The sequence below is a fragment of the Sinocyclocheilus anshuiensis genome, unplaced genomic scaffold (genome assembly GCF_001515605.1).
Source record: "Sinocyclocheilus anshuiensis isolate Anshui unplaced genomic scaffold, SAMN03320099.WGS_v1.1 scaffold719, whole genome shotgun sequence".
Lineage (NCBI taxonomy): Eukaryota > Metazoa > Chordata > Actinopteri > Cypriniformes > Cyprinidae > Sinocyclocheilus > Sinocyclocheilus anshuiensis.
This window is the reverse complement of record NW_015552643.1, coordinates 1,275,772-1,291,408: the sequence shown is the minus strand read 5'-3', so window position 1 is coordinate 1,291,408 and position 15,637 is coordinate 1,275,772. Positions and strand designations below refer to the sequence as shown.

General features: G+C 37.0%; 1 protein-coding gene and 1 long non-coding RNA gene across 4 annotated transcripts in view; one reads left to right on the top strand and one right to left on the bottom strand.

The window, feature by feature from the left end:
• LOC107666949 (uncharacterized) overlaps positions 1-15,637 on the top strand; it is a 77,686-nt gene that overhangs the window by 10,031 nt on the left and 52,018 nt on the right. Inside the window, exon 4 of one of the 2 annotated variants that reach the window (XR_001631738.1) lies at positions 773-895. The exons of the other annotated variant lie outside the window; for it this stretch is intronic. This is a non-coding gene — a long non-coding RNA (uncharacterized LOC107666949). Of the gene's footprint in view, positions 1-772; positions 896-15,637 lie in introns of those variants that run through there. 2 annotated transcript variants of the gene reach the window in all.
• LOC107666948 (carboxypeptidase M-like) overlaps positions 2,488-15,637 on the bottom strand; it is a 67,494-nt gene continuing 54,344 nt past the window's right edge. The window contains exon 10 of one of the 2 annotated variants that reach the window (XM_016458497.1): positions 2,488-4,131. In XM_016458497.1, the coding sequence (XP_016313983.1) occupies positions 3,883-4,131 (249 nt within the window). In that variant the 3' untranslated portion in view covers positions 2,488-3,882. Of the gene's footprint in view, positions 4,132-9,552; positions 9,707-15,637 lie in introns of those variants that run through there. The other variant, XM_016458498.1, reaches the window with a different exon arrangement.

The following is a 15,637-nucleotide window of genomic DNA, read 5'->3' as shown; positions in this document are numbered from 1 at the left end:
ACACGACTAGAAATGAGTGGTTAAGTTGTATTTACAACACTGTTCCAGAACACTTCAACCCAAATATTGAGATGTGTGCAGCACATTTTATGGAGGACCGTTTCCTGATCCTGAGAGTAGACCGCAATGCTGGCTGTTCTGAGTGAAAGAGTGTAAGTATGTTTTTTTTTTATATTGAAAGAGTTGTTATATTTGATTGAAAGGGATTTTTTTTGGGCAGTTAAAGGCTGTAAAAATGCTGTAAAGTGAGGATTTGTGATGGGACAAATGACAAACAATTTGTCCCATCACAAATCCTCACTTGACAGCATTTTTACACAAGTGCCTTAAAGTGTTAACGGTACTGTAGCTTTGCAGGAGGATTTCTTGAAGCATCTTGGAGATGTTGCTACAGTTCTTGTGGATTTAGTTGGTCTCAGTTTGTTCTGTTTGTTCGTGTCATTCCTGACAGACTGAATGATGATCAGATCAGATCTCTGTGTGGAGCACTGGCTGCTGTCAGACTCCTTGTGCAAACAAAAATCTGTGTGGATTATTACAATGAATGGCAAAAAGAATTGTTGGGAATGTAAATGATATTTCCTTTATTTCCCTGATATTTGGTGTGTGTGTAAAAATGAACGTGTGCCAGCACATCGTGATGACGGTTGAAAATAGTGTCAATAAATGATTGACTTGAGCAATTAATTGAAAAGCACCGATTTGATGCAGAAAACGGTACTAGTGTTGTATATTCCTCACTGTTGTCTGGTGTGTTTTTCTGAATGCATAGATGGAAGACCTTGGGGCTGAATTGAGAGGGTGAGATCTTGAAAATGAGAGCGCTCCGGTTCAGAACGAGCGAGGTAAAGCCAAACAAGTATCGGTAGCACAATCCATACAACGCCGTCAAATCGGGGTTAGAAGGAAAAGATGCTTGTGGCAGCTTAAGTGTCATGAGAATTGAAGGGTGGTTTTCAGAAGGCCTTGGATTAGGCAGTGGAGAGGGGCGTCTCAAAGTCTGCCCGAGATCCTCCTTTTAACACATTGAAGGGTCATTCTCAGGAAATGTTGCTGTCTGTGTTGAACGTGGTAGTTATATAATGAATGAATAAATAGTGAATAAACATAGCGTTTATGAATAAAGGCCAAAGGGGTTAAAGTAGTGACATGAGCACAAATAGCTGAAAAAAGAGATGTGTAGCATGCAATTTGTAATCGTATTAAGCTTACTTGGAAGTAATGCGTGTTAATTTGAATGAAGCGCATATTTGTATCGTCACTAGAAGAACCTTGTTACTAAGGGGCTAACTATGAATTTGGAAGGTGCAATGGTAGTGTTTGGCAACCCCTCAGAAACCGCATTGTTTGTGTAAAAACAAAACGGTAACACTTTGTATGAAGGCCGTATTTATAATACATGATAAGGGTATTGTTAAGGTGTTATAATGAATGCATAATGCATTGTAGAAAAGCTTATAATATGTTGTATCATGTCATGAATTAAGAGCAGTTGTAATATGTGATGATAGTTAGTTATTTGTGGTTGTAGCTTTTAAGAGTATGATGATTTATAACACAATGAACACGTTGCATCCACTTTTAGAATGGATTATATTTGTCATAGTTATAATGTATTATAAGTGTCGTATCTTGCCATTTGTGTTATGCTACTTTACTTAAAGCGGTCAAAGACCACTTATAAGTAGTAATAATAATAATAATAGTAATAATAATAATTTGTTTTCTCTCAAACAGCCATAAGATCAGATGAATGTGTAATATGAGACATTTGCTTTGAACTGTTTGTATTGTAATATCAGTTTGATTATTTTGATGGTACCCTTTAAACAGCTGTTGATAAGTGAGTCTGCAACCACATATCAAGTAGCGGTCATTAGAGTATTAGTATGTGTGCTACTGTAAATATTTGCTAACCCTTTATTTTGACGGTCAACCAACCGATAAAGCGACTATAAGTGTCTTTGCAAGTACGTCAGGTTCTTGTGCCATAGTAGATTGTACCATTCTTGAGCATACTAATACTGTAATGAGAGTTAGTTGGCATGTAGTTGCAAAGTTGCTTATAGTCGATTGATTAAGGGGACCATCAAAATAAAATGTAACCATATAAAACATTGCATTTTTTTTCAGTTGGAGTATAAAGCTCACATCAATGAATGAACATTAGCTCCACAGGAAACAGTCAACATGTAACCACTCACAAGCTGTGGTAAGATACTGTGCAGATCAGAAATAAACAATGTGAAGATATGGAGTCCATTAATCTGTAAATGAAGTCAATTTAATATGGTGTTGATTGTGTGTTATAAAGAATCATACTGTTAAAGTTATAACCACAAATGGGTAAGTGTTATGATGTATTATAAGTGTTGTTATGATTATTCATATAACATTATAGGTTTTGGTTTATAATGCATTATGCATTCATTATAATGCATTATAAATAGGGGCTTCATAGAAATTGTTAGGCAAAAAACGGTAATGAAAAGTGAAGTGTTAAAGTCAAAACAACGTTAGTGTGACTGGCAATGTTTCCTGAGGAAGTGTGCAAATGTGTGTGTGAAGACAAAATAGTAGTTAACGTGTATTTGAATTATCATCATTTACTGTTTGTTTGCAAACTAGGATTTTCTATTGTGTTGACGACAAAGATATGGGGATGTTGATTTGTGGAAGTATATCTTGAAATGTGCACAATCGTGTAACAAATGTCCGTGAGCTTTTGTTTGACAGGCTGCATGCGGGGTTTGTTTGGACTGGAAAGGGAACACTTTTGAAAGCAAGTAACGTATAAAAAGAAATGTAGTGTGGTAAAAAAAGGGAAAGCAAATGATTTTGAATGGCAAAAGAACAGAAAACGAGTGCAGTTGAATGGTCCAATTTAAGGAGAGCGAAAAAAAGTGACGTTAGACTGAAGTGATTTGCAGTGATTGATTAGTATTGGTGAAATAATTCACTGGAGGTTAGCAACAAAGATTGAAGTCAATAAAATGTGAGCATAAGAAGAGTTGCTGTTTGCAGGTGCATTAGATGAGTAAAAATGTTTGGTGTAAATGCGTAGTATAAATTGGCTTACAGTAAAAATGGTTAATGCATCAACTAGGCAAAAAAAGAAGAATTGTAGTTAATGCATTAACTAGGAGAAAAATAGAAAATCAGAAAATCCCTAATAATAGTGTAAGGAAGTTGAAGAGATTAGTGTGTAATGTAATAATATTGAGTTAGCAGAAAAAAACAAAAGTACGCATACAGCATGTGACTTGAGAAAAAGGAGACGGCAGATGTGGTGTTTGGCATGTTTACTGAAGGCACTGTCAGTCTTGAACGTGAGACTGTGTGAGGTAGAAAGAGCAGCAGGTTTCATTTGGCTTGCAAAGAGTCTCTGTCAATGTAGAAATGAGGTGAAGTAAAAAAAACAAAACAAAAAGAAAGTTTGACATAGTATCTGCAAATCTTGAAACGATAACTGTAAAGAAAACAGTCCAGACTAGAACCTTGGTCCAAAAATACCATTTTGTATATGTTGTATACCATTTGTATACCATCAACTTTTAGAGTGGTCCTTCATGAGTCTAATAGTATGTTCCACTATTGAGAAGCATATTTGAAATGAGACGGCATTATAAAACATGAAGTAAAACAAAGCTAGTTTGAAAGTAAATGTAAAGCAGTTGAGGTGTTGGGTCAAGGATTTGTAACTTGGCTCTAAAAATTGTCATAACTACAGTGGCTTGTGGATATTGACGACACGCTCCATGTGTGTTGCTAGTTTGGACAAGTGTAGATATGTTGTGAGGATTTTGTACAAAAGGTAGGGGCAAAAATGTGCAATAAAAGCAAAAATGAGTGTGTCCTTAATGTTTAAGAGTGTTTGCTCTGTCAGGACAGCATCAGCAGTGTTTGGAGGAGGAATAAGGTAAGTGCAGTGAACACACTGGGCAGCAGGGTGGCACTGTCGCTCTCCTGGATTCCCAGATCTGGGGTGGTGCAGGACTGGGGTAGTTGTGTTGCTGTTGAGCTGTAGTCACTGGTTTGCAGGAGAAAGTTGTGTGTGAGTGCAGAGAATGCGTCCGGACCATATGGCACTGGAATGGTCCGGGTGAGGGTTTTGTGTCCTGGGTATGTCACCTGGAGATAGGAAGCAACAGAGATGTAAGTGAAGCTGTTATTCCATGCGTGAATGAAAAAGATGTGTTAAGTTGTGTAGGTGTACTATTGATCTGTGGATATTGCAGGAATAATCCAAATGGTGAAAAAAGCAGTCGAAAGAGCAGTTACAGTGCGACATGTATATTGTTTGAAGTGTGACATGTATATTGTTTGAAGTGTGTATCTCTGTTACACAATGTTTCAACTTATAATGCCGTACACGGAAAAGTTGTGTAGTTTTTTTCCCCCCAACCAAACCAAAAGAGAATAATGTAAGTAATTTGTTGAAAAGCAAACCTATGTGTATATATAGTCCCTTAGCTGTTTTGAGTGTCAAAGTGTGTAATGTTTTGAGCTGTACAGTTTGCAATGGTACCTTTGATATTGTGTGTGGAATGGTCCTATTTGGGGTGTTTGTGATGAGGTATGTAATTGAATCAAAAGGAGAATTGCTTTGATTCAATGACATATTGTCATACTTCATCACAAACACCTAAATGAGCATGCCACAAACAATATCAAAGGTACCATTGCAAACTGTACAGTTCAAAACATTACACACTTTGACACTCAAAACAGCTAAGGGGCTATATATACACATAGGTTTGCTTTTCAACAAATTACTTATATTATTCTCTTTTGGTTTGGTTGGTTGTGGGGGTACATCAGATCACATCAGATCACACCAGACCAGACCAGACGGGATTCAAGTGCACACTCTGAGCTTTCACATGTCATTGTTGCTGTGACCCCACATCATGCGGTCAAACCACCTCTCCATGCAGGTGAAACAATTAAACACCAAAAAACAAACATTACCAATGGACACAACGACAGTCTCATACGTGCTGACAAACTAATGCACCACTGACCTCATTACAAACACCTGGACGTTCACACAGTACAACAGTGTTGGATGATCACACCATCCTTTCCATTACACAGAGTAACACTCTCCAGGAGGTGCACGTGTCACTGTTAAAGTCTACAACCTAGGGCTGGACGATATGCCCAAAATTTATATCACGATGTATACTGTTTTTGCTGTACTTTGGATCAAATAAATGCAGCCTTGGTGAGCAGAAGAGAATTATAAAAAAAAATAAAAATACAACAACATTAAAAATCTTACTGTTCAAAAACTTTTGACCGGTAGTGTAGGCTGATTATTCTTATAGATTGAAACAAATGTGCTTCAGCCAGAAAAAAGGGTATGAAAAGTGCTCCGAGTCGCTGCAGAAAGCAAAAAAATCGAACAATAACAAAAACTGGAAATGTTGCTGGAGACCAAGGTTATTATAGTTTAGCATTTTTAAATTTCTTTTTATTTTAATATTTTCAAATTTGCAATAAAATTGTTTCGGTTTTATTGGTTTCATTAATACTTTTGTTAGTTTTAGTTTAGTTTTTATTTTGTGAACCCATTTCTATTTAGTTTTGTAATCTAATGAATAACTGATTTGTTAAATCAAATTAAAAATTGTGTTTTTGATTGGTCCAGACGCTACAATTGACACATTTTATGACGCATATTGGTTTCAGTACAAAAAGTTGTTACAATAACATCATCTCGCACACAAAACAATCCCATTTCATTTCAAATGACACAAGCATTGCAATTAAGATATACATCATTCAATGCTACAAATCTGCCTGTGCTTCATGGCTCCTTTTTGGTACCCTTTAAGCACACCCCTGGTCCCATTAACATGCATTCAAAAGGGTGTATTGCTTTAGGCTTGCGAGACAGAGTTCAGGTGTTGATTCTCGTGAGAGTTCCTTGTTTTTTCAGACTGTGACCTTCTTCTGATCCAGCCAAATGGCATCAATAATCTTACACTCATATATTATGTTCATACATCTTTTCTTATGAACAACTATTAACAATATCTATGAAATTCTACTTTTTCTCATTCCAGTCACGCTGTGTCCTTTTTATAGTAGTGCACCCTTTAAGCTCACCTTACAATCATATGAAATCAGCAGGATCAAACCACAGACCGGCAATAAACTGTACATTTCTAATATTATGGATGTCAAAGTACAAGCCAGTAATACCCGTCAAGTTCTACTGTAGCGCACAATCTTATACAGCTAGTCAGCTAACCGTGTCCTGTAGCATCTGCACTATGTTGCTAAAACTATCTTTTGGATCTAACTGTCATTATTACCCACATCCAAGTTCCAGGTTAGAATATGCAAAAGTCTCAACGTTAATCTCTTCATTTTACACCAACTACTTCAACTTACCCAAAATACATGCTTACACATCTCAATAATGCACATTTAAAGGCCTCCTCTTTTGGTGAAACTTTTCAGACAGCTTTCAAAATGGCCACCAGACAGCCTGAACACATGGAGGCCCATATACTTGACATTACAGGAGCTATGTGATAACAAACATCGATTGGTTAAGACATCAAGTATGATCATACAGTCTTTTTTCTTTTTATAATCTGACCTCAAATATGGAAGTGTGCCTAATGGGTACGTGACCACTCGCGCTCCGCTCTGCACAAATCTGCGGGGCGTCACGACTCAGACACTGGAACCGGAGCTGATCGCGGCCGCTCTAGGTGTATATATTATTTATATATATATATATATATATTTGTTCAGCCCCTCCCATTAAAGCTTAAAGTCTGCTCTTCAATTTCATCTTCTTTGTTTGATTTTCATTCTATTCTGTTGGCGTACAGAGCCACAATTAGGACAATTGTCAGTGTCCAAATATATACGGACCTGACTCGTGCGCTAAGGTCAATATTATTAGGCCCCTCAAGAAATGATCTGTTTCGTTGGCTACGCAACAAACCACTGTTGTCCAATGACTTGCCTAACTAGCCAAACTTGCCTAATTCACCTCATTAATCCTCTTAAGACTTTAAATTGCACAGTAAGCTGAGAATTACTATCTTGCAAAACGACTAGTCAAATAATTTGTACTCTCATAATGGCAAAGACAAAAACATTACTTTACGCTTGACAAAAACATTTGTTAATGTGCTCACAAAGGACAAGCATATACATGTTTAAAGCGTTTTCAAGTGTCAACAACTGCCGTGATGAGTATCATCAAGACATTTCAAGAGACACAGCGCACGACAGTGGCACGAAGCTATACATTTCTAAACGCTTGGAAAGAAAACTAGTGAGAACTTTCTAAAGACCCAACAACAACTGCCAAGACACTAGTGAATCATTCACTGCGGTCAAGCCAGCCCCACTTTTTTTGTCTTGCGCGTGTCATTGTGCACTTACGGTACGGGTGCTTAGAGCACTCAAAATGCATGTAAAGAAGCTGTCATACCCACGTTTCCTTTACAATTTGCTTCTTTTCACTTTTTTTAGTTTGTAAATACATCATTTTTGTACATAAACCTTTGTATTGTACATTAATTCTTATAAATAATTTATTCATGTTTATCAATGTTAGTATTAATGTTTGATATTCATTGCTTTTTTCATGTAATGTTTGTGTGTGGGTGTGTGTGTGTATATGTATATATATATATATATATATCAAATGTATGTGTGTGTGTGTATAACAACAAAATGCGTCCAATATTCCAACACTCAGAAAAAGTGTCCCTTTAAAGGTTAGCTCATTCTTTCAATTGATATGTATTCTGAGTGACCCTCACTATCACTGTCTTCGTTTCCAAGGCATTTTACTGTTGGGTTTCAGAGAAAACTACAAGCAAAATCACCCCAAACATCAAACTCCATTGTTGCATGTGGATTATTTCCGTATATTCAATCACTCATAAAAAATGTTCCTTTATAGGTTCGCTCATTCGTTCAATTCATATGTATTCAGAGTGACCCTGACTATCACTCGATTCATTTTCAACCCATTTTACTGTATCGTTTCAGAGAAAACTACAAGCAATATCACACCAAACAACAAAATGCGTCCTTGCACTTGCACCGTGTCCCATTTTCCAAAACTCATAACAAGTCTCCCTTTATAGGTTACCTCATTCTTTCAATTGATGTGTATTCACAGTGAGCCTGACTATCACTGTATTTATTTTATAGGCATTTTACTGTATAGTTTTGGACAAAACCACAAGCAAAATCGCCCCAAACATCAACATCCATTGTTGCACTTGGATTATTTCCACCTATTCAAACATTCATAAAAAGTGTCCCTTTATAGGTTAGCTCATTCTTTTCATTCATATGTATTCAGAGTGACCCAGACTATCGCTGTATTAATATTCAAATATTTTTACTGTATAGTTTTGGAGAAAATTCAAGGCCAATTCACCCCAAGTGTCTAAGTGCATAAGCACTTTTACATGATGTCCTATATTCAAACACTCATGCAAATCTTTCCTTTATAGGTTTGCTCATTCTTTCAATTGATTCCCGTTCACGGTGACCCTGACTATTACTGTATTAATTGTCCCATATTTTTACCGTGTGCTTTTGAAGAACACTAATGGCAAATTCACTCCAAAAAACAGTGCATTCTTGCAGTTGCGCCATTGCCCATTTTCAAACACACAAAAATCTTTCCTTTATAGCTTTGCTCATTCTTTCAATTGATTCCCGTTCACAGTGATCCTGACTAATATCGTGTTCATTTTCAAATATTTTTACTGTATAGTTTGGGAGAAAATTCATGGCAAATTCACCCCAAGTATCTATGTGCACCTTTGCACTTTTACATCACGTCCCATTTTCAAACACGCATCAAAAGATTTCCTTTATAGGTTGCCTCGTTCTTTCAATTGATTCCTGTTTCTGACTATTACTGTATTCATTTTCTCATAATAAGTCATTAAGATCACAAAAATAAGTCTACAAAGTTCTATTTCATCACATTTCAAATACGACCCGGCTAAACTACTTTAGCTCTTGCATCCTGTTAAATGCCCTAATTTGGAACATATGCCTTATCTTTTCAGTTAAAAAACACAACGTATTATACAACGAACATTATTTGCTATTATTATTATTAGTCTATCATTTCAGTGTGAATTGTAGAAAAGTCATGTTCATGTTTTCATGGGAACAAATTGTTGCTTTCCTTTCCTTTCTTTTTAGTTGTACAGAAAGCTTGTAACCAATTATAGTCCTCATGCCTCTGCAGAACTCCTTGGTGTCATTTTGCCACAGCCTCTGCTGCAGCTTACTTGTATAATAATTTCATGATCATAATAATGCATTTTATTAGGCACCTTTCAAGACTCAATGACACCTTCAAATAACAGCAGGCTATTCATTGATTGACTGCAATACAACCGAATGGAATTTCAACAAGACTTTTATTAAGACTAAAATACAGAAAGAAGTTGCGATAGGGATTATGTAACCCGTGTTATGACATTTCACAGATACAAATGCAAATATGTACTTTTTTTATGCAATTCAACAAAAGCCTATTATGACAAAATGATTTTAGGCGTATGCATCGGTGTGCACGAGACGGTCAATAAATGTTCACAGGTGTTCAAGCCACGGTAGGCACTGTTGTGCAGTCTGATGGGATGTACGACAGCATGCCCAAAGTGCTGTTATTTCTTAAGATGCACAAAGTTGTTTTCTGAAATAAGAAAGGCAAAATAAATAAATACATACATTTATAATATATATAAATTGCATCTATTTCTATCAAATGTGTAATATTTATGTTATTTCTTAAGATGCACAAAGTTGTTTTCTGAAATAAGAAAGGCAAAATAAATAAATACATTTATAATATATATAAATTGCATCTATTTCTATCAAATGTATAATATTTATACAAGTACATCAAATAAAGTCAAGTCCAATTCAAATAAAAGCGTGATCATTTTCAAACAACGCCACCGATACTATATTACTTTTTCTTTGCGTTGTCAGCTGTCCTTACCTGATCGGTGTCGTCTTGTATCTGGATTTTCATTTAGATAGATCATTGTACAATTCATCTCAATACAATTGTAACTGATCAGTTACGGGTAAGGAGAAACAAGAAATGGCAGCCAAGCAGACTTATTCAATACACTGATGATTATGGTAAACAAATAATAGCTTTGCAGGCATCATCACTGTAAGGGAAACAGGGAAATTTAGCTCAAAGGGAATCATTTAAGATTTTAAAGGGAATCACTGTTTTACATTGAACGAGCCGTATAACATCAACTCTGCAATTGATATTAATATCCAAAGTATAGTGAAAACACGACTAGGTGGCGTTTCTCCTCATGGTTTTGGAGGAGCTGGCATGTAAGCCAGAGCACGCTCAAAAAGCTAAAGGAGCATGATTAAAAAGCATAGCTCAAAGCTATGACTAAAAAGCTGCATGGCTAAAAGTGATGACTTGAAAGCACATGACTAAAAAGCAGGCAAAAACTAAAAGCCGGGAAAAGGGAAAACAGGGGAGAGAGAGATTTTGATGGTGTCCTGAGTATTTAAACTGGGCTTTTGGCCACATCCCAAATGGTGTTTTGACCAATTAGACGCTGTCTTTGCTAGGGGTGTTGTATATTTCTCCTCCCAATTCATAAATCAAATGTTATCTTATCAATCACATGGTCCGAGTTTTTCTTAGATGCTTGGGGTGAAGTTGCCTTTAATTTTCTCAAAAACTATACTGTACAAATATTTGACAGTTACTACAGTAATATTCAGGGTCAGTGTGAACAGGAATCAACTGAAAGAATGAGCAAACCTATAAAAGGAAAGACTTTTATGAGTGTTTGAAAATGGGTCATAGTGCAACTGCTAGAATGCACGTTGTTTTTTGGAGTGAATTTGCCATTAATTTTCTCAAACTATACAGTACAAATATTTGAAAATTCATACAGTATTAGTCAGGGTCACTGTGAAAAGGAATACATTGAAAGAATGAGCAAACCTATAAAGGAAAGAAGACTGTTTCAATATAGGACATAATGTAAAAGTGCTTATGCACTTAGACGCTTGGGGTGAATTTGCCTTGAATTTTCTCAAAACTATACAGTAAAAATATTTGATTATTAATACAGTGATAGTGGTTTGGGTGATTTTGCGTTTAGTTTTCTCCAAAACTATACAGTCAAATGCCTTGAAAATGAAGACAGTGATAGTCAGGGTCACTCTGAACACATATCAATTGAAAGAATGAGCTAACCTATAAAGGAACACTTTTTATGAATGTTTGGATATACGGAAATAATCAAAGTGCAACAATGGAGTTTGATGGTTTGGGTGATTTTGCTTTTAGTTTTCTCCACAACTATACAGTAAAATGCCTTGAAAATGAACACAGTGATAGTCAGGGCCACTCTGAATACATATCAATTGAAAGAATGAGCTAACCTTTAAAGGAACACTTTTTATGAGTGTTGGAATATTGGACACACTTTGGACACAGTGCTAGGACGCATTTTGTTGTTATACACACACACACACACACACACACACACTAAATAAAAAAAAAAACAATGGATATAAAACATTAATATGAACATTTATAAACATTAATAAATTCTTTATAATAATTAATGTACAATACAAACGTTCATGTACACAAATTATGTATTTACATACTACAAATACAAGTTAAAATAAGCACATTCTAAAGGAAACGTCGGTATGACAGCTTCTTTACATGCGTTTTGACTGCTCTCAGCACCCGTACCGTAAGTGCACAATTACACGCGCAAGACAAAAAAAAGTGTGGCTGGCTTGACCGCAGTAATCACTTAGCCAAGTCTGGGACTGATGTCTCAACAAACATGATAAGTAGAGGCCAGGGGTGTCAAGTAACGAATTACAAATACTCACGTTACAGTAATGAAGTCGTTTTTAATCAGTCATTGTACTTTTTTTTTTTGAGTAGTTTACAAATTGTGTACTTTTACTTGACTACATTTTAAGTGATGTATCGGTACTTTTACTCCGATATTTTTCTCCGTTTGTGGTCGTTACATGCTTATTTTAATTTTATTTTTATCCATCAACGTGATTGGATAGAGAGTAATAGGTCTCGTGATTTTCGTCATATGAAATTGTGCATAGAAAACTTTAACCGCCAACTGTTCATCGTGGCTGCCGGAAGCGCATTCTTCAAGCATCGATTCAGTCACATGTTCCTCTAACTTAATATGTTAAGGTAAATTTCGGATTTCTGCTTACTAAATGATTTGCTATTGTATATGCTTGCCTATCTACACGGCCTGAAATTTGGTGTGAGGTTGCGGGTATTGCGTACAGTGTTAACTCCCGCAAGTGCCACGTTTGGTAAATTCCCACTCAATATGAGACACGCGATCTGCACTGCCTCTCTTGCGTGCGTCCTGCAGCGGTCACTTGGATAAGTCGTTGTTGCTTGTGGAACTTGTTGACTTTTGATGAGTTTGAACGCGTGATGCGCGCTGTGAAAAAGTGTGTTGGAATCACAAATTGAGGACCAAATCTGCACCTTAACCTGTGGCGTTAATATACTGCATCTGTGCCAGCGTGTGATGTCATCAAACTGCAGCTCGTTAATAAACTTTTTTTTTTCATCCATTTTATAAAATCCGCCTTCATTTAGCAAGTGCACTTGCGCATAAACAATTTTCAAGTTCAACACTTTGTTCCGTTCAGTTGTGGATGCTGCCGATTCACCAAAGAGACGTGTGTGTGTGTGTGTGTCTTTTCCTTTGAAAAAGTTTCCCCAGAAATACCTCGCTATTTCATGCATTTTTCCTTACAAATTGTATTATCAGCATAACAATTCCAGTAAATATGTAAAGGGTATGGCATGATGCCATCCTTCTACAACAATGTGCATTTATGTTAAAATTGTAACATAAATTATCAACTTTACTCATTCTTATTTCTTTATTGCAAAACGCTCAAACTGGCACCGTTTTGGAGAAAAATGGCCTCTCATTAAAACCCATATCATGGTGTGTGATGCTGAACTAGGAGTTTCTAATGGTGTTTGTATTTGCACTGTTCTAAACATTCATATTTTATGTGCAACAACAGCATATGCCGTCTCAGTGGCCTTACACATTTTTTTATTAAATGGGGATGATTGTACCGACAATAACTTTCACTTTTCTTTAACTGAATACTGTTTCCGTGCCGTTTTGATGTATTTTAAAGAGTTGGCAGTCAAAATTAAAACTGCCGGATGATAGATACTCTTCATTCTTTACGACAAACACGATAATGTGAATTACACACTGTACAACGTTTTTCAAATGTATACATTGCGGTGTACAGCGTTTATTATGAGGGGGTAGAATCCACAGCTCGGTACTCGCTACTCATGAGTACTTTTAAATAGCTGTACAGCGTTTATTATGAGGGGGTAGAATCCACAGCTCGGTACTTGCTACTCATGAGTACTTTTAAATAGCCTACTCTTTTACTCTTACTCGAGTAGTTTTTTGGTCAAGTACTTTTACTCTACTCTCACTACATTCTTTGGAAGGTAATGGTACTTTTACTCCAGTATATTTTTTCAGTACTCTTTCTACCACTGGTAGAGGCCCACACAACAATGGACTGCGAGGTTGCGGACCAAGAAAAAAAAAACACTTCTGGAGAAGAGACACCTCCAAGCTACACTGAAGTTTAAAGGACGACAAAAGATTATGCATACTGGAAACTTGTCCTTTGGTCAGATGAGACAAAACCACAGCTCTTTGGCCGTAGACACGTTGCCTAGCTTTGGAGAGGCTCTCAACCCAAAGAACACCATTCCCACAGTGAAACGTGGCAGTGGGGGTATAATGTTACGGGGATGTTTCAGTGCGTTTCTCGGAAAAAGGAACACTACGACAAGACTTTGACAGACAATCTGCAGCAAAACCTCATTTTGTCTTCCAGCCTGATAACGACCCAAAGCACACCTCACTTCCGGTCAAGAACTACCTCCAAATGAGCAAAGTGAACGTCCTTGAATCCAATACAACATCTGTAGGGCTCACTGAACACCAGAGTCCATGCCAGGAGACCGACAAATCTGGAGGAGCTTGACAGATTTGCCAAGGAACAATGGACCGCAAGTATTTAGCGGACGTGCCTCAAACTTGACAACTACAACAAACGACTAAAGGCCGTCATCGAGAAAAAGGGATAAACCATTGACTACTAACATCAGATGGCTAATCATTTGGTTCTTGTTTATCATTTCGTTTCTATTTCTATTACAAACACTCCAAGCTTCCTAAATAAAGTCTAATGTTTAGAAATGCTCTGTTGAAAAAACATCTTTACACCATTAAACGGCGCTTGGGAATGTCTTTCTCAAAGTGTGCACTTTTACGGTTCCCTGTTTTTTTCTTCCCAAAAACACAGCTGAGGCTGCAATTTAGGGTATCGCTGACTTATCACTGACACATTTTTACCCATGTACTTTGATTGTATTACTCAAACTAACATTAACAATAAACTCATGTCAAACAATGTAGTGCATCCTTGTGCGGGTCAAATAACTGATGCCGCAAAGACGCTACACAAAAATCAAGCCCAAAAATAACAGAGGTGGGTAGAGCACCCAAAAACTGTACTCAAGTAAAAGGACTTGTAGAACTATTTACTCCAGTCAATTAACTCGTTACTACCCACCTCTGAAACAAAAATACAATCTTCTTACACGTACATTCTCGTACTACTTTACGATAATGTTTCTATTGCTTTATTTATTCCTGTCTTACTCCGTAAAAGTGGTTATCGGTTAAAAGGAACCTAAAAAATATCCACTCTAAAACTCTCATTTACTCTCAGGGAATGAAGCCTTTGGCCCCAAATGTACACCTAAACGATTAGTTTCTCCTCAATGAACCGTATTTCCTGGACTGAGGGATGTGAAAACAGCCCACTTACTCGAGGTGCTCAGAGAAGGCTGCCGACACTTATGTTAGGTTCAACTAGGCCGAGTACTGATCACTCTTTTCCTAAATATACAGTCGTTTTGTCATACTGTTGTTGAAAATGACAGAGTCAATCACGCTGTTGAAACCGATGACTCCTTAAAGGGATAGTTCACCCAAAAATGACAATTTCATGTTTATCCACTTACCCCCGGGGCATCAAACATGTAGGTGACTTTGTTTCTTCAGTAGAACACAAATGATGATTTTTAACTCCAACCGTTGCGGTCTATCGGTCGTATAATGCATGGCGATGGTGACAAAATCTATGAGAGTAAAAAAAGCATGCACAGACAAATCCTAATTAAACCCTGCGGCTCGTGACGACACATTGATGTCCCAAGACACGAAACGATCGGTTTGTGCCAGAAACTGAACAGTATTTATATAATTTTTTACCTCTAATACACCACTATGTCCAATTGCCTTGAGCGCGCGCGGGCATCCGGTGCGTGAGGCGTGTACGCGCTCTAGCGTAGTTTACGCAAGCGCCGGAAGTGATCTCTCGCGCGTGTACGTCACTCATTGTTTACGCTGTGCCCAAACATTGTAGGTACGACGGCTAATCAAAATGGTACTTACTTGCGCTTATCCGGATTGTTCAAACCGACTTAAAACTAAAAGATTACGTTCTCTCG